The sequence below is a fragment of the Mus musculus genome, chromosome 1 (assembly GCF_000001635.26).
Source record: "Mus musculus strain C57BL/6J chromosome 1, GRCm38.p6 C57BL/6J".
Lineage (NCBI taxonomy): Eukaryota > Metazoa > Chordata > Mammalia > Rodentia > Muridae > Mus > Mus musculus.
In genome coordinates, this window is record NC_000067.6 from 118,293,832 (window position 1) to 118,313,114 (window position 19,283).

The 19,283-nt window shown below is 42.9% G+C and overlaps 1 protein-coding gene across 3 annotated transcripts; it reads right to left on the reverse strand.

The window, feature by feature from the left end:
• Nucleotides 1-4,682: 4,682 nt before the first annotated feature.
• Nucleotides 4,683-17,630, reverse strand: Tsn (translin). 3 transcript variants are annotated; one of them, NR_153836.1, is made up of 6 exons: nucleotides 16,806-16,897; nucleotides 15,942-16,035; nucleotides 14,914-15,010; nucleotides 11,369-11,484; nucleotides 10,860-10,939; nucleotides 4,683-7,206 (listed from the first exon to the last, which is right to left on the reverse strand). NR_153836.1 is itself a non-coding variant. In NM_011650.4 (6 exons), the coding sequence occupies exons 1-6, from the start codon at nucleotides 17,233-17,235 to the stop codon at nucleotides 6,973-6,975; spliced, it is 687 nt and encodes a 228-aa protein (NP_035780.1). In that variant the 5' UTR covers nucleotides 17,236-17,515; the 3' UTR covers nucleotides 4,683-6,972. The 3 variants fall into 3 exon arrangements, 2 of the variants coding, with proteins under 2 accessions (NP_035780.1, XP_030108858.1); NM_011650.4 differs by lacking the exon at nucleotides 16,806-16,897 and adding an exon at nucleotides 17,170-17,515; XM_030252998.1 differs by lacking the exons at nucleotides 10,860-10,939; nucleotides 16,806-16,897 and adding an exon at nucleotides 17,170-17,630 and having other exon boundaries at nucleotides 7,133-7,206.
• Nucleotides 17,631-19,283: the final 1,653 nt, after the last annotated feature.

The following is a 19,283-nucleotide window of genomic DNA, read 5'->3' on the forward strand; positions in this document are numbered from 1 at the left end:
GTTCCCCTGTAGACCTTCTCTTAAAACAACAAATTTATTTCAGGGGAAGGAGGCCTACATGCCACGCTATGCGTGTGGAGATCAGAGGACAATTTTTTTATGAGCTGGTTTTCTCCTTCCACCATGTAAGACCCAGGGATCAAACTCTGGTTGTCAAGCTTGGCAGCAAACACCCACTGCAGGCACCATCTCATAACCCCCAAGCCCCTACCTCAGATTTATGTTTGTGTTTGGGTGTTTTGTCTGCTTTAGTGCCTCTCATGGCCAACCCTTGTGTGCTGTATCCATTTATTCTTCGTGTTCCCAGGGCAGCAGGTGATAGAGTGATGAACAGGTTAGTGATGAGGTGAGCAATGGCAACAGTCCTTCTCACATCTCAGGGAAGCAGGCCATGCCCTGCTCAAACAGTATTCCCTAGCCATGGGTGGCTGGGCCATGGGGCGGGCCACTGTTGGCTTCCTGATTTTTGTGTGTGAATGTGTCTATGCAGGTGCCTTTGCATGTGTGAGTCACAGGCATGCCTACAATGCATATAGCAGCAAGGAGAGGTCATGGGATCCCTTAGAACTAGAGTGAGCCACCATGTGCTAGGACTCAGACTCAGAGAAAACAGCCAGTGCTCTTAACCGATGAGTCATCACTACAGCCCTAGACCCTTCCTTTTCAAGCAGCTACTCTGTGGGCCCTTCAGTGGCCCAGAGCAGCCATGCGATTGCTCCAGAGGGCTCCTATAGCTTTGACTTTTCCACCATGATGGACTGAGCCGCGTGGGGGCCAGTGAGATAGCTCACCAGGCAAAGGCACTTGCTGCTGGGCCTAGTGAACAGAATTCGACCTTCCATCCCTGGGACTCGCATTGTAGAAGAGTGTACTGACTCCCAAAAGTTGTCCTCTGACCTCCACATGTGCGCCATGGTGTATTCCTGTGCGTTTGCACACACACAATATATTAAAATTTTTTATTTAAAATAACAAAAAACAAACAAACAAACAAAAAAAACCAGCCCTTTCACCCTTAAGTTGCTCCTTTCCGGGTATTTTATCATAGCAACAGAAAAGAAACCAACACACACACACACAGAACACAGTGTTCTCACAGAGCAGTGAGTGGTAATGCAGCCACAGTCAACAAGAACTCAGAATTATCCAAATGGGAGACCGCCACACCAAGGACTGAAATCCCACTCAGCAAACGTTGTTTAGGCAGCGATCCAAGCAACTGGAGCTGGCAGGTCTACTGACACTGGTGCTCCAGACTGTGTTTAGAAGACCAGGAAATGGCAAAAGCACTGCTCAGATGGTAGCTGCAGACGTGTTTCTATGAACTAGCTTCCTTTGTTTAACAGAAAGAGAGCAGCTGCTGCTGGGCACAGGAAAAGCTCACTAATCCAAAACAAAAGTCCTTTTCTCTTCTTCCATTGTGTGGGAATAAGCCTTCCACTGTTCTGTGTGGTGTGGTACTCCATACCTGTGAGACATTTATTCATTCAGTGGGCAAATGTTTAACAGCTACTGTGTGAACAAGAGAACGTCCTCAGCCTCTTCTGATAGAAGCAAAAACTACAGGACTATCAGACAGGAGCTGGGAATGGCTCAGGCGGTAAAGTGCTTGAGGCACAAACAGGACCAGAGTTTGAATCCACATTAATAAATAAATGAATAAAGTTGGGCACTGTTTTACGTTTGTATTACAATTGCTATGATATGATTAAATTCCATGACCAAAGCAATCTGGGAAGAAAAGGGTTTCTTCGGCTTACACTTTCACATCATAGTCCACCACTGAAGGAATTCAGGCTGGAACTCAATTAGTGCAAGAACCTGGAGGCAGGAGCTGACGCAGAGGCCATGGAGAGGTGCTGCTTACTGGCTTGATTGTTATGGTTTTATCAGCCAGCTTTCTTACAGACCACCAGCCCAGGGATGCCCCCACCACAGTGGGCTGGACCCTCCCACATCAATCACTAATTCCTACAAGTCAATCTTATGGAGGCATTTTCTCAACCGAAGTTCTTTCCTCTCAGATGACTTCAGCTTGTGTCAAGCTGACATAAAATTACCAATAGCACTCATTCATTGTTTTAGTTGATGGTTGAATCTCTTACCTGTTTACATATTGTTTCAGCGCCCCTACCATCTTTGTGGGGTTGAGGTTCAGATGTACACAAGTACATTTATATGTGTAAAAGTCAGATGTTCTTAGGCACCATCTCCTTTATTTTTGAGGCAAAGACAAACCTGTAATTCATTAGGTAGCCTAGACAGGCTACCAGGTGAGCCCTGGGGAACCAATCCCCGCCTCCTTGGCACTGGTATTGTAAGTACACATTACTAAGTCCCAATTTTTTCAATTTGTTGAGAATGAGTCTTCAAGTTTGCCAGGTGTGCTATTAATCAATTCAGCAAAATCTCAAATCTCCTGTAAGACTGGCCTCTGAGCAGGGCTTGTAGGGGTTATCTTGACTGGGACAGGTGGGAAGCCCCACCCATTTTGGATGGTTCCACTCAGTGGGCTCTGATATTAGACTGTATAAAAGGCAGAAAGGCAGCTGAGCACCAGCATGGACCCATTTCTATCTCCTGCCTGGGAATGAGATGGGAGCAGCTGCTTCAAGCTCCTAACACTTGACTTCCCCACTGTGAAAGTACCTTTGACCTCAGAGCCAAAATAAACCCTACGAGGGTTGCTCTTATCAGGGTATTTTATCACAAGAAACGTAAGACAAAAGCCCTAACTTTTTAAAGGAAAAATAATTTTCCTCCTATATTCATGTTAAAATTTAAAAACAACTACACCCAGCTAAAAGGTATGCAGATACTGGGAACTCATAGTGGTTTTTGAATTTCTTCTTTTTGGGCTAGGGGGTAATAGCACAGAAGGTCATCAGGGAAGAGATGGTCTTACAGGAATGCCAAAGCTACAGTTAAACCAGACACGGCCAGAAGCACATGCCTATAGTCCCAGCTACTTGGAAGGCTCCAGCTGAAGGATCACTTGAGTAAAACGCCAGATTGGGCAACACACCAAGATCCTTCAATCATTTGAACACACATTTAAAAGGGCTTGTTTCACAACTTACTCAAGGAAAGCTCCTCTCCAAGCCAAGAAGTGCATACAGCTCAAAGTGTTAGCTGGAGTGTACCTCATCAGGCAGAGTGCTCAGCTACCACGGACAAAACCTTAGGTTTCAATCCCAATACTGATTAAACCAACCATGCTGGTAAAAGCCTGGAATCCCTGAGCTAGGGAGGTGGAGGCAATTAGGAATTGGAAAAACATCCAGAGACCACCCGAACTCTATCATCCTATAATTAGCCAAGTTTTAAGATGCAGCTTTCCTCAGTTCTGTGTCAGATTTGGAATTGAGGCCCAGCTAAAAGGGGAGGACCACTATAAAAACCAAAGGCCATAACTTACTCTAACTTACATGTGTGAGAGCATGCCGGCTCTTTTGCATTCCTGGACTTCCTGGCATTATCTTAACTGCTTCAAACTTCGGAAGATGGAGTCCTCAGCTGCTACATACCCTACTGGCTCTGGCCCATATGAATCAAATCATTGATTCATACTCATGTGAGGTATCTAACAGTGATGACTCCCCTTTTTATATAAGTAGTCAGCTTATGATTCAAGGACCTGCAGAGGGGATGCACTCACCAGGAGGGACTGAAGCTAGCAGTTGCTGCCAGAGATGCCTAAGGGTCTTCCACCTTAGTCAGCCCTTCCAGAAATACTCTGGAGGACCCAACTAGAGACATGTCTTTTAACTGATCTTTTAGACGTGTCCAGTCAAATTGACAACCAAGATTAACTGTCACGGCCACTGTAGTAAGCACTGCATGAATAAAATCAATTTAAAGGCAGTTGAGCCACCAGACTGACATGGGTGCTGGGAACCCAACTCAGAGCCTCTGAAAGCTATACATGCTCTTAACTGCTGAGCCATCTCTCCAGCTGCCCTACCTAATTTTCTAAAATTGGAAAACAGTGTTGAGGCTGGGGCTATACATCAATTGCTAAAACGTTTGCCCTGGACTTGATCCCTGGCATGGCATAAACCAGGTATCATGGAACACACAACCTGGGCACTCGTGGTAGAGGGAGGAGGATCAGAAGTCCAAAATCACCCTCAACTACACAGCAAATTGAAGGCCAGCCTGGGCTACAGGAGACCCTGTCTCAAAAAATAAATGACTAATTCTGGGAGCTGTGTACCTCAGTGGTAGAATGCATGTTTAGCATATGTGATGATCTGAGCTTAATCCATGGGTCAGCAAAACAAAAGGTATACTAAAACCAGAGGCAATATTTCTCAACATCTTCAATTCAAACACCTTTAATTTCTTCATGGAGGTCGATCATGCAGACAGTATCTGCATTTACATCAAAGCCCTGGGAGTGACTAGTGTCTTGGTTGGTGTCACCCTTACACAACAGCTCAGGCTTACCACTCCAGGCTTCTTCAGCCAGCAAGGAACATGAAATTTTTTTTTTTGAGACAGGGTTTCTCTGTGTAGCCCTGGCTGTCCTGGAACTTACTCTGTAGACCAGGCTGACCTCGAACTCAGAAATCCACCTGCCTCTACCAAGTGCTGGAATTAAAGGTGTGGGCCACTACTGGCCAGCAGAACATGAACAATTTGATTCTCCATAGAGAAGAAGAGTTCAAACAGCAGCACACTACTTTACAAAGAGACCAAAAACAGTTTTATTGCTTTACAAGCCAGTAACGAACACAACTAATTATCAACATGACACTTCTAAACTCTCAAGTAGAATCACAACACTAGAACATACTCCTTCACTTTTAAGTGCAATTTGTTCATTGCATCTGAAACTGAATTTCAAGAGTTATGTATGGTGGCAATGACCTAGAGTCCCAGCTGCTCACAGGCTGAGGCAAGAGGAGAGCTTCAGCCCAGGAGGTTGAGACCAGCCTAGACAACACTACAGGCAGGACATTACAACCTCTGTCTCTAAAGAGGAAAATATGAAACTTTTGACAAGAGCTTTAATGATGTCTAGCAGAACCCACAAGAACAGGCAAGAGCCTGTGAAACTACCATGCAACTGAAAAGCCTTCTACCTTCCCAGACACTTTCAAGAGTCTAATCCTGTACTCAGGAAACGGAAACAGAGGTGCGAGTTCCAGGCCAGCCTGGACTACCAGCAAAACCCTGTCTCAAATGGTAAACTAACAAAAATTGCCTAATACCTTACTCTAACCCTGCAAAAAGAACCATGAAGAAAGCTAGTCTACATGTCCAACAATATACAGCAATCACAGCTCATTCCTCAGGATGGGAAATTAGAGTCAGCCTCCTGCCACCCCGCTCGCTGCACAACGAAGGGTTGAACCCAAGGCCTCAAACATGCGAGGGAAAGTCACTGAAACATACCCCCAGCCTTTTTGGTTGGTGTTTTTTGTTTTTTGCTTGTGTGTGTGTGTGGGGGTGGGTGGTCTTTTTTTTTTTTTTTTTTTTTTTTTTTTGTCACAGGATCTCACTCAGTTAGACAGGCTACCCCTGAAGCCTTGAATTTGCCAATCTCCTGCCTCAGCCTCCTGTGTACCTGGGAGCACAAGCCTGCACTTTCAGGCCCCACTTTCCAGTTAGTCTCTAACCATGGCCTGATAAAAGCCAGTGTCAAAGATCCCACTGCACAAACATGAAGCCCAAAATGCTACCAAGAAAGAAAGGGTGACACCCCTGAGTACTTCCTATTACACTAGTAATGGCAGCAGCTTCCTGTCAGAGGGTGCAAAAAAAAAAAAAACCTACACTATTTTTGTTGGGTTTTTTTTTTCTTTTTTTCTTTCAGTTTTTTGAAGTCCTAGGATGGACCATTGCCTCACATTGCCAAGCAAGTCTATCACTAAAAGCTACATCACCAGCCTTGACTTTAATAATTTCAGTTCTACCCCAAGAATGGCCACATATGAATTCTTATGCGATCTGAAAAGGAGAGGGCATAGAGGAGCCCAAAGTTTACATGACTACCCTAAACTATACATTTTAAATGTACTGACAGAATCACAACCTTCAATTTCTTATTCCAAAAAATACTGCCAATCACATGAATTTTTTAAAGCCAAATTTTACTTTCTTCTACTCCAAACAGCACTGATGTCTCTAAGAAGCCACTCCTCAGTACAGATAAGGAGTGAATACATGAGGATGGCTTTCTACTCCCAGACCAGTTCTAGCTGGCTGCTGAGAAAAGGTCTCCATGTTTACAAATACAGCACACAGGTGTTAGCTCTAGGCAGGTGTAAAGACTAACTGCTACGGCAGCCGGGGTGTAAGGTGATGTCAGAAAACAGATGCTCTAACCCAACACAAGACATCACAACGCTTTTCCAGAGGCTCTTTCTACCTTGACCTTGCTGGGTTGAACTGTACAGTTTCATCTGCTCTGTTTTAGTAGCAGGGACAGAGTCGGGGCCTCAAATTTCCTAGGCAAAAAATTCAACTCACTTACAAGACTTAAGATGGGCAAAATAAAGTTCCCTTGCTTGTCAACCATTTTATTCTCACACTGCATCCAGGCTATAGCTGGAAATGGAGGACTAATCTGGACCTAGAAAACATCATTGTTTACTTGTGGGAGAAATTACAAACAAGACAACAAACCTGTCAGTCAGTACATCAACAGTCAGGTAAGCAAGAAAGGACTTTTACCAAGGGACCAACATTCACACTGTTGACAAAATGGTAATACGACGACAACACGGCACGGCAAGTGCACTGAAAATCAACAAAAAAACCCCATCCGTGGAAAGGTTTCTTTTTCTTTTTTTTTTTTTTGTTTAGATCCAAAAAGTATTTCAATTCTGACACTCACAGCACACAGCTGGTTACGAAAATAAAGCGCAGTGTTTAGCAACTGGTGTGCTAACTACAGGAAGAGGCACTGAGCTAGCCCTCCCTGGCAACTGCGGCGCCAGCAAGGCCAGCCCCAGGGAAAAGCTCCTATTTTTCACCACAAGCCGCTGCTGTCTCCTTATTGAAGCCTCGGATGGAAAGGTCATAGACCACCTCCTCTACTTTCTTCACATCGTACTTCAAGCCGTCGTAGCGCTTCCTCAGGGAGTCATTTTTCAGATTGAGAAGACGAAAACCAGAATCCAGCTCATTGATGAAAGTAGAAATGTGAAGGGGCCGAGAGTAGTCTCCAGCAGTGACACTGTTGACAGACAGCCTCGACTGCACAGGGAGAAAGAAATCGGATACATCACTATGTGGGTTCTCCCTCCACACCTTCCCACTAATCACAGCTAGAAGCTCAAATTGAAACAGCTACACTGAACTGATGTTCTGTATTCAAGATGCTTACATGTAAGCACATTAAAACAGAAGGTTCTCTGAAACAAACGCCACCAGAACTGAGGCAATGTCTGCTACACGTGATGGACATAATGAGCATCTTCTAAAATCTCTAATGACTTTAGCTGGCTATTATGAAATAAAGTTATAGTAAATTAAGCAAATGTCATTTTTACAGCTCAATAGCTACTGTATAGAACAGAAAACCTGTCACAACAATCACAGGTATCTTTTCAAACATAGGCCACATGATTACCTATCTAATAATACACTACTGAGAGTTCACCTGGCCACCTAGAATTAATAAGACAGACAGGTAAGAAGTCAAAATTAAGTCAGCTCAACCGTCTTGAAGGCCGGGTAGGATTTGAAGACCCAACTCACAAGATCTCCTTCCCCATGAAGTCCTATCCATTCTGCCAGGATTCCCTGAGAAGGGACTTCAACATATACCAACACATAGTATTCAAGACACTTCACCCCAGCCACTAACAGTATGACAGTGCTCAGGTTCAAGCCTGCTGATCAGCTGCCTCTAACAAGTCAGAGTTGGTGATACAATTTTTCAATGGGCTTCTGTATCCCCCTCCCCATTTCCATGTTGAGAATGTCTCAAATTTTCACTAACCTACACAGTTAATTTGTTCTCTAAAATTACTCTATGAATTAATACAGTTGTCAGAAATGTCATGACACTTCTAGAAGAAAGGGGTAGGTATTACAATCTTTTAAATTAAAACTTCATAAATCACAGCACTTGGAAGGTAGAGGCAGAAGAATCAAGAGTTCAAGGTCACCCTCAGCTATATAGCTGCATAGTGAATTCAAGGCCCATTTGGGTTTCAGGAAATCTTGTCTCAAAAAAGGGTACTCATTAGGCCAAGAGGTGGTGCACACCTATAATACCAGCACTCGGAAGGCAGAGGCATTTAGATTTTGGTGAATTCAAGGCCAGTCTGTCTACCAAGCAAATTCCAGGACAGCCAAGGTTACAAATAGAAACCCCGTCACAAAAAAAAACAAAAAAAAACAAAAAAACACAACAACAACAAAAGGTGCCCACTAGTAAATGTACAGTTCCTTCCCTTAGCATCTGAACTGGCATGTTTCTGACCCTACCCTAACTGTTAACTGTGACATATACAATGCTATCAATGACGGCCTCATGACTGCTAGATGTATAAGCAACTTTTATTCACCTAATGTAATGATCACATCCAAGGCTTTCTGCCTCAGTTTACTCCCTACGTCTAGTCCTGGAAGCTTCCAGCCTCCATACAATCTACAGTATCTAGGCCTAGAATGTTTTTAGCCTCTGAGACGTATGTACTACTGAGTAAGCTTATACTTTTTAGGTCTTTCTGAACTCTGGCTGGCCGGCTGGTCAATACAGCAGTTCTGGTTCGAAACTCCTCTACACACTGACTGATTCAACCTAGCTTCTTTCAGCTTCTGACTGAATTGTTCTGCTTGCCCTCATACTAACTTTGGCAATCTGTTCTTTTTGTTTGTGTTTGTTTGTTTTTTCAAGACAGGGTTTCTCTGTGTCCTGGCTGTCCTGGAACTCGCTCTGTAGACCAGGCTGGCCTTGAACTCAGAAATTCACCTGCCTCTGCTTCCCAAGTGCTGGGATTAAAGGTTTCACCACCACGACCAGCTTGGCAATCTGTTCTAATCTTCTGGCTCTTTCACATTCTCTGGCTCATTCTACCTTCACCTGTGTCTAGCTTGTTCTCCCTTTAACCTGTCTCTGTAAAACTCTCTCTGTAAAACTTCCCATTCTCCTTTTCTCTCTCTTAGGTAGACTCTCTTTCCTCTCTGTTCTCCTAAGAGTTAGGCATAGCCTATTCTGTCAAATCTTTCTCTGATTTCACTTTGGGATTATAAATGCATTGCCACCATGCCTAACGTTTGTTTAAACATGGATTCTGGGGATCATACTCTCAATTAGATATCACTCTCTACAAACTTTATCTTCATTGTTTAGGACTAAAGGTGAGTACTAAAACTGTGTCTGTATTCGAGCCAGAGTAGCCATGCTGCCAGATTAAAATCCCTCTATAGCTACAGGGCCTAAAAAGACCCTAAGACTTCTTCAGTTCAGGCAGCCATTTTAAAAGCTGAAAATGAAACAGTAGCAGGAAATTCAAAACAGTGCCTGGTGTGCTGGAGAGAGGTGAGTTGGTAAAGTGTTTGCCCTGCAAGCATCAGGACCTGAGTGTGGTCCCCAGAATCCATGTTTAAACAAAAGTTAGGCATGGTGGCAATGTAGTTATAATCCCAAAGTCGGGGAGATGCAGACAGGTATAGATATTTGAGACCTGCTGGCTAGCCTGCCTAACCTGTTTGGTGAAAGAGACTGGAACTCGAGCAGGGCAGGGAGCAGGAGCTGATGCAGAGGCCATGGAGGGATGTTCTTTACTGGCTTGCTTCCCCTGGCTTGCTCAGCCTGCTCTCTTATAGAACCAAGACTACCAGCCCAGAGATGGTCCCACCCACAAGGGGCCTTTCCCCCTTGATCACTAATTGAGAAAATGCCTTACAGTTGGATCTCATGGAGGCATTTCCTCAACTGAAGCTCCTTTCTCTGTGATAACCCCAGCTGTGTCAAGTTGACACAAAACTAGCCAGTACAATTGACCCCTTGTCAACTTGACACACAAACACATCACTAGTAAGCCTCAACCCTTACATTCTTATTCATCCCCAAGATCTAAATAAATTTAAAAGTCCCACAGTCTTTACATATTCTTAAAATTTCAATCTCTTTAAAATATCCATCTCTTTCACCAAATAGGTTAGGCAGAGAAACCCTGTCTCTCAAGAACAAGTTTTGACCTACAGTGGGTAGTTCAGTGGGTAAATGATCTGAGTTCCATCTCCAGGACCCACATGGTGGAACAAGAAAACCTACGAAAATCTGTCCTGTGATCTCCATGCACACTCCAGGGTATGTACATACATACACACTAAACAAGACTTTTTTCTTCCAAAAAAAAGATAACCAGCACAAAGAATGACAGCAAGGTTGTCCTCTGGTCTCCAGATACACACTGTTGAGGTCTACCCCTCTACCACAGCTAAAGCCACTTTGTTCCATGCCTGAGCCAGAAAAATAGCTTGAGTCAGAGCCACACACCCTATATGTTCTGTATGTTCTGAGATTTGATAATCTTAAGAAATTTCACAACCATAAGCTCCACTTAGGACCAATCAGAATAAAGGTCAGTTAAAACTGTTATGTCTAGCTAGCCAAAATAGCTTGAACCAGAACCAAAAGGCAATACTTCCTACACCTGCACATGAGCTCACTGTGGGTTTTTCCTTTATACGTAGATCCTGATAAATGTTCCAGGTCCTTGCTTTCAGCTCCCAAGTCTGAGCTACAGCCTTGATCGATCAGTCTTGGGGTATGAGCTCAATAAACCAGCCCTGTTTAACTGAGACTGGAGTCTGAGGGATTTGTGTGGTGATTCCCGAACCTCAGTATGTACTTGCACACACAGGACTACCCCGACACACACATTTCTTACCAGTTCACTGGCAAGAATTAAAACTCCTGAGAGATAATCTTCCACATCCAGATGAAACCCTTTTTCCCGATCTGGTTCAACTAAAAATTAAAAAAAATTTTTAAATTCAGAATAAAGGACAGTAATGCTATGAAAGCAATTTAGGACAGAACAAACGTACACATGCACAAAACCTGCTCTAGCTTCTGAAGGCCTCACCCTCAGCCACTCACAGACACCACTACGCACTCTTCATGCTCACTGCCAAGCCTGACCACCTCAGTTCAGTGCTGGGAACTGACTGGCTGATGGAAGGGGACCAACGCCCAAGCTGCCCTGAGCTCCACAGGAGCACCACACCTTCCATGTTCTTAAGTAGACAGTGCCTAAGGAAGAACACCCAGAGCTGTCGCTCTGACCACACACACACACACACACACACACGAACACACACACACGAACACACACTCAGAGAGAGACAAAACCTAAGCTAATGTGCGTGATTCTACAGATCACACTGAAACACTTACTGCCAAGAATCTCTGTAACAGCCTCTCGGGTCACCAGGGTCTCTGTTTCCAAATATACCACAAATGCTGCCAGGAAGACCAGGCGCTGAAGCACGAACCGCCAATGCTCATGAAACCTGCAAAAATGGCATGGCAAGTATCAGGTTAAGGACTGCCACAAGGACACACTCAATATGGCTCATCCCAAAAGCTTAGAAATAGGGTTTTTCTACAAACAAAATCTTATGGACAACCCCAATATATAAAACAAACAGAAGCAACTCAGCACTCAAATACATTAAATAGATATGGTATGAATCTGACAAGTTTAGAAGTGTAGTATTTACCTATAAGTATAAACAATGAGAAGCACAGTCCAATTTTTTAATGAAATGAAAATTAAAACTAAAGACATGTTTATCAATTTAACTAAAGGTTTTCAATAGTCTTAAAGACAAAATTAAGAAACCTAAAGACTATGAATGAGGGCACAGCTGACAGAGTGTTTAGCTTAGTACATACAGTTTCTACTCCACAAACAGCATAAACTAGGCTTGGGGCATAAATATATGTAATGCTAGCATTCAGGAGGTCAAGACAGGAGGGTGAGATGTTCAAGACAACTGTGGTAGCTTGAATAGGTATAGCCCTCATAAACCCATGTTTGAATGCTTGTTGGCCCACAGGGAATGGCAGTATTAGAAGATGTAGCCTTGTTGGAGTACGTGTGGCCTTATTGGAGGAAGTGCATCACTGTGGAGGCAGGCTTTGAGGTCTCCTATGCTCAAGCTACACCCAGTGTGGCACAAAGTCTCCTTCTGCTACTTATGAATCAAGATGTAGAACTCTCAAATCCTTCTCCAGCACCAAGTCTGCCTACAATCAAATCCTAAATCACTAAATTATCATACAACCAAAAAGGAGGCCATAATAAAAACTCTGGCAGCACATGTGTGGTGGCACACTTGAAATCCCAGCTCTCAGGAGACCTCAAATCACTGGAGTCCAGAGGTGTGAGAACAGCTAGGCAACACAGCAAGCCCAGCCTCATAAAACCAAAATAAACAATCAACCTACAAGCTCTACCAAAAAGGTGAAAATTCCTCAACCTTGAGTATTTGTGCCATGCCTCCCGATTTTCTTCTTTCTTCAGGGGCTGGAGGAGAGGAGTCTTCCATTTTTTAAAAACATAGTATCACTGGGGCTGGAGAGATGCTCAGTGGTTAAAAGCACTGACTGCTCTTCCAGAGGTCCTGAGTTCAAATCCCAGCAACCACATGGTGGCTCACAACCATCTGTAATGATATCTGATGCCCTCTTCTGGTGTATCTGAAGACAGCTACAGTGTACTTATATATAATAAATAAATAAATCTTTAATAAAAACATAGCATCACACTACATAGCCTTGGCTGGTCTGAAATTTGCTATATAGAGCAAAGTAGCTAGGATTGCATCAATTGCCTCCAAAGTAGTGAGATTACTGGTATGTGCCACCATGGCTGACTTCTGATATTCCAATGTGGCAGCAAATTCAAAACATATTCCTCATTGGACATAGTAGCACACACATATAATGCCAGGACTCAGGAAGCACTTGATGAGGATGCTCCAGGCTACATAGCTAAACTGATTCAATAAACAAATAAATAATTAAGTAAACAAATAGATGGTCCAGGCTACATAGCAAAACTCTTGACACACAGAGAGACAGGCAGACAGATAATAAATAGGTAAACAAAGTGCTGGTCATGGTGGCACATGCTTGTAATCTCAGTACTTGGACAGTCAAGGCAGAAATAAGTATCAGTAATAATTTCAGGTCAGCACCTCATCTACACAGCAAACTTCAGACCAGCCAGAACTACACAGCAGTACCTTGTCTTTTTCTTTCTTTTTTTTTTAAAGTTACTCAACAGAAAATAGACACAGGTCAAGAAAGCCAGCTCTAGGGCTATCCATGTGAGTAACCTCCAGGTGCAGAGAGTCTTTCAGTCCTGCCAGCTTTACTGCTGTGGACTTTTCCTTCATTACTTTACCATGGTAATCAGCAGGTCTGTTTTGATTTCTGCTTGTTTTGAGACGGGATCTCACCTAGCTGGATTTGAATTCACAAATATAGCCAAAGGTGTCCTTAAATTCCTGATCCTCCTGCCTCCACCTCAAAACTCCTGAAATTACAAGAGTGAGCCACTACACCCCATTGCTTTTATATTTAAAGGGTTGCTAAAGGTAAAACCCAAATATGACTGTGTCAGAATATAACTGCAGAATCTAAAAAGCAGGCCACCACACGGGACTCCAAAACAAACAAAGATCCTTGACTCTCACCAGTGGCTTGCCATCCATGCCCTATGCACACATGTCACATTTATTAATTGAGTGTACATCTTTAAAACAGCATCTTTGTTAACTACAAAGACAAGCAGAGGACTGGAGAGAAGGCTCAGTGGTTAAGAGCACTGACTGCTCTTCCAGAGGTCCTGAGTTCAATTCCCAGCAACCACACAGTGGTTCATCTGTAACAGGGTCTTATGCCCTCTTCTGGTGTGTCTGAAAACAGCTACAGTGTATTCAAATGAATAATAAATCTTTAAAAAACAAAAAAAGAAGTAGAAATTTCTGGATTCTTATTTATTATAGTTCACAAACACAGAAATATAGTTGTTTACAGTTTAATGTCTATAAAACCCAAATCATTTTTAAAGCTGTATTTCATAATCAAAACTAGCAGTATTTCTTCACTACTGATATAAAAATAGTATAATCTTAAAATTAAGAATACTGAACATTCAAGCTGGGCATGGGGCGCACACCTTTAATCCCAGCACTTGGAAGGCAGAGGCAGGCAAATTTCTGAGTTCAAGGCCAGCCTGGTCTACAGAGTGAGTTCCAGGAAAGCCAGGGCTACACAGAGAAACCCTGTCTCAAAAAACCAAAAAAAAAAAAAAAAAAAGAATACTGAACATTCAACAATGTATAACAACTTTACTCACTATAAAGAAAGCATAACGGATGTTTCATACAAAAAATGACACAGACCTACTGAGCATGTCTTCTTAATAGAAAGTGACTTATTAGAGTTTGATAAAATTGGATAAAAATCTTGAAAATCATAGCAAAGATCGTACTGTCCTAAAACCCAGTGCCCCAATAGACACCCTGAAATAGGGTCAAAATATACATATGCATATCTCTTCTTGCAAACTAGCAAGAAGAGAGGTCATGAATTTGAAAAAGAATGGAGGGGGGATATGAAAGCTTGGAAGAACGAAGGGAAGAGAGAAATGTTGAAATCAAATTACAATCTCAAAAAATAGCAATTTTTTTAAAAAGCAATGGTTACCTTACAAATTGTCTTTAGTTTAAAAAAAAAAAAAAAAGGAAATATTAAAACACTAGTTTTCCTGACACCATTATCAATGCGATTCTTTGTTGTTATTTCTACAAAGACTTCTGCCTATTCGTAAGCAGAAGTCACTAATTCATAATTATTCAATACCTCTATTTCTCCTTTCTTTAAACAAAAATATAATGCTCTAAATGAGCACTGTTTTTCTTACAAACCTGTAATACTGCTCAGCGGGGAACTTGGTCTTCAGGGACGTGAGATGTGTTTTTACTGTACTGAAATGTTCTCTCGCTTTCAAGCACCTCTTTGGAACTGATCATAAAAGATAACAAAATTTAATAATGAAAAACTTACCAAATTGCCAATGTAGTTCTTGCTAAATCATCTATGGAGTCTATGTGGGCATTAATCACCTTGAAATCTGAGGCCATTAGTCCTCAGCTACTTTTCCTGTAAGTCCTCACACACCAAAAATCAAGACTATTTCTACCTCCCATGGTCAAAAAAAAAAAAGAACTTTACTGACTATTCTCAGATTGATAAATTTTACATCATTGCATAAATGACTTGCCTTGGTAACCTGTAAGCTGTGTATCAGAAAATAACTTCAGCTCTCAGCTATGCTGGCTGCATTGTACAAAGGGATTCATGTCTAACTTGACATATTAGAATCTCAACAAAGGGCTGACTATAAACATGAATTTTAAAACATTTTATACCTGGCACTTTATTATCTACAAATGTATATTAAAAGGCATTCAAAAAAAGAAAGTAAAAATAGAAAAAAAATTTAAAGAAAAAAAGGCATTCAATCATTAGAATCATTCATTAAAATACACACAAAGACTCACATGTGCCAACTGTAATGAAACTCACTGAAGTCTGAGGTTCAGGTGAGAGGAACACAACTCAACACAGCCTGGGCAACAAAGCAAGACTCCCGTTCTCTCTCTCACACACACACACCAATAGACTAACATAGCAAAACAACATTCCTATTTAAACCACACTATACACACATGGAAAAGCAACCAAAATATCAAGAATATCGTAAATCCTCAAAATGACCAAACCCCTATTCTCCAATTTTCACTCACAATAATAAATAAATAAAAGCATAATAAACACTCCTCACAATAAATGACAAAAGTGTACTCAGTATGTCCTTTTAATGGACTTAAGAGTGATATGTTGGACAAAAAAATTTAAAAATTTTTTCAAACATCAAAGCAAAAAAACTTACTGTCCTGAAATCCAGTACCCTGGTGGACCCCTTGAAGTAGGGTCAAAATCTCTCGAGCAGTTTGTTCTAAACTCTGTACAACTTTTCGTATTTCCTAGAGAGAATTAAAAACAAAAGCCAGATAAGGTCAGTGTAATCTTCAGCAGAGTCGCCTACAAACATGCTACCACACCCTCACATTCAGTCACAGCTCTCAGACTTTCACAAGAAGGGATTCTTCAGGTGTGAATCCAAACTCTTCCAGTAATTTCTTCTTGTCACAACTCAAGGAGCTGCTAAAAAAGCCTCAAATTCTACAAGTAGCCGTGAAAGAAAAATAGCCACCTGCTCAAGAACCCAACTGAGACACTATATAAATGAATAACTGACAATGTAAATGTTCTCTATAGAACAAAAACTTAAATACAAAGTGGTGACTGATTTTCATTCATTCATTTTGCACACATTCTCTGAGCACATTTAGTTATGGGCATTATGCAAACATCAGAGACGCAAGCAACTCCTTCTAGCAATAGGACGGATAAATGGGTTTTTTTTTCTCAATTTCTCACGATTTTAGGAGCTAACAGAAAAGCAGTCAAAATAAGGACTATAAATTTTGCACGTGTTAATTTCAGCACTGAAAACGCTGAAGGCTACAGGTTCGAGTTCGAGGTCACCCAAGGCTACTACACATCAAGATCCTGTCTCACGCGCAAAAGGAAAACAGCCAGAGAGCAGAAAATAAACTAATTCCAGCAAAAGCAGATAATACAACCAAGGGTCCTCAGACAGAGCAATATCTGGAGCATTAGACGAATAAAAAGTTAACTTAAACACACACACAGTAACGAGTGTAAATAAAAGGAGAGCGGGGAAAGAGACCTTGTGAGCCACCGGAGAATCTAGATTTTTTTTAAATTTTTTATGCGGGATGAGAAGCTACAGAAGAGCTTTTTGCTTAAAGAAAGACCGCAAGTGCTATTTAAAAAAAAAAAAATACCAGCAGCCAATATAGAAAAGATGTGCTGGTTAGCCACGGGCGTTAACCGAGCCTGGGACTGGAATACTGAACTAGGAAAGGTGATATTCTAAGAGGTACATGACGCTGAGAAGTCGAATCCGGAACCAAGAGGCGGCCTAACCTAAACCCATCGGGCCTGAAAACGAGAGACCGAGCAGGACCAGGCCAACTGGACCAGCCTGGCTAGGAAAAGAAAAAAAGGAGATGGGGAGGAAGGGGGCTCGCCTCTCGGATGTCCTGCTCGGCAGCCAAAAAGCCCTGCAGCTCCACGAAGATCTCGCTCACAGACATGGCGCTGGCTGCCCTACAATCAGTCAGCACCGGAGCACCGCCGAAGAAGTACGACCCACAAACAAGTAGCGGACTCGCTCGCAACGCCCGTCGCCGTCGCCACTGCCGCGTCCACTAGCCCTTGCGCCAAGGCTGGCGCCGGGGTCTTCCCACACCCGCGGCGCACCGGAGCCCGGGCTGCCCGCCGCAATGCCTGAAGCGCCGCGCGCACAGTCCCGTGCCGCGCTCTTGCCCAGAATCCCGACGGCAGGGCCGAGCCTCGCCTGCCGCCCGCACGTAGGCATCTCCGGAAACAGCCCTACGTAGGGGCTTCAGTGGCCCGTGGCCGTAGGCCGGCTGATAGGCAGCTCCAATTAAGGAGGTGGGGATTCGCAGATAGGCATCTAGGAAAACAGCCGGTTGGGGGGGCGGGGGGGGGGTCCTTAGGGACACTTGGCTCGTAGAAGGCGGGGCCAGCGAGTGGCGCGGTTTGCTTATCCATGTTATCTGTGTACTTCAAGCAAGGGAGGGAAGTTATACTTCTGTCTGCTCAACAAAGAGCATGCATAAACTGAATGGGGAAGAATGGCGAGAGAATGTAATCCGATAAATGAAAAATAATAAAAGACTATAATCTAAATAAATATTAATGAATAAAAATATTATCTTCGGGTCTGGAGAGATGGCTCAGCGGTTAAGAGCATCGACTGCTCTTCCAGAGGTCCTGAGTTCAATTCCCAGCAACCACATGTTGGCTCTCAACCATCCATAATGGGAACTAATGCCGTCTTCTGGTGTGTCTGAAATGCAATGTACTCATATGCATAAAATAAATAAATCTACCAAAAAAAAAAAAAAGAAAAGAAAAGAAAAGCGTGTTACTGTAACCTTCAACCAGGGACTACACTTCAGCTATGAACGTGCTTCAGGGCTTTGAAGTCCTTGTACATGATCTGCCTCACAGCTATCCTATCCTCCCAATGAGTATCATGAAGATCTCTCTGGTCTTGAGCAGTCTTGAAGAGGCCAGAGTTCACCTTGTAGCTCCTGCCAGCTGCTTCTCCACCTGATCACCGAGTGCACTTTCTGAATGAGCTTGGATGGAGTACTTCCTGTTATTTCTTTGAAAGAGTATCGTCTGTGGTGGCGTGAGGGCTCTTAACCATCGAAAGGGAGAGATTGACAAACTTTAGCAGTTAAAGGTTTGTCACCAAGACTGACAGTCTGATGGAAGGAAAGAACCAACTCCCACAAGTTGTCCTCTTCAAACACACACACTACACTCACACACACACCAAGTAAATAAATGTGTAATCTTTGATGGACAGTCTCATACTCTCCCCCAGCCCAGAAAATCTATTTTAACTACAAAAGAACCATTCTTTGAAGGAGCAGGAACTAGCCAAGACACCCACTTGTACAGGAACTGTTTTTGATCATGTTCTGGACCCAGTTTCCTCATAACTTAGTAAGAAATATTCTTTGGGGGGGGGGGTCGAGAAAGGGTTTCTCTGTGTAGCCCTGGCTGTACTGGAACTCACTCTGTAGACCAGGCTGGCCTCGAACTCAGAAATCTGCCTGCCTCAGCTCGAACTCAGAAATCTGCCTGCCTCAGCCTCCCAAGTGCTGGGATTAAAGGCATGTGCCACCACTGCCAGGCTTGTGGGCTTTTTTTTTTTTTTTGAAAGAATATTGTAAGTGCCCTTTACCTTTCACTGGAATTTAGAATTTAGATACCTTGCTAAGCATGGGAGAAGGGATTCTTTTGATCTTAAAGCTTTTCTATTCCAACAGCCAATCCCTTCTTTTGTGTTCTTCTGTTTTGTTTTGGTAAAGAATATGTTAGATCTCAAAGAAACACATCTCAGAACCTTTGGCTCCTCCCAACACTTCTCACCAGCCCCCTACCCCAAACCTCTCCCAGGGCCTGGGCTTCAGCTTCTCTTCCCCTACTTTCTCCTCCCTATAAAAAAAAAAAAAAATGTGGCTACACACTCTCTTCATCTCCCAGTCCTTGCACCTCCTCTTCTGTTCCTCTCTCACTCTCCCACCTCTCTCTCCTCTTGTTG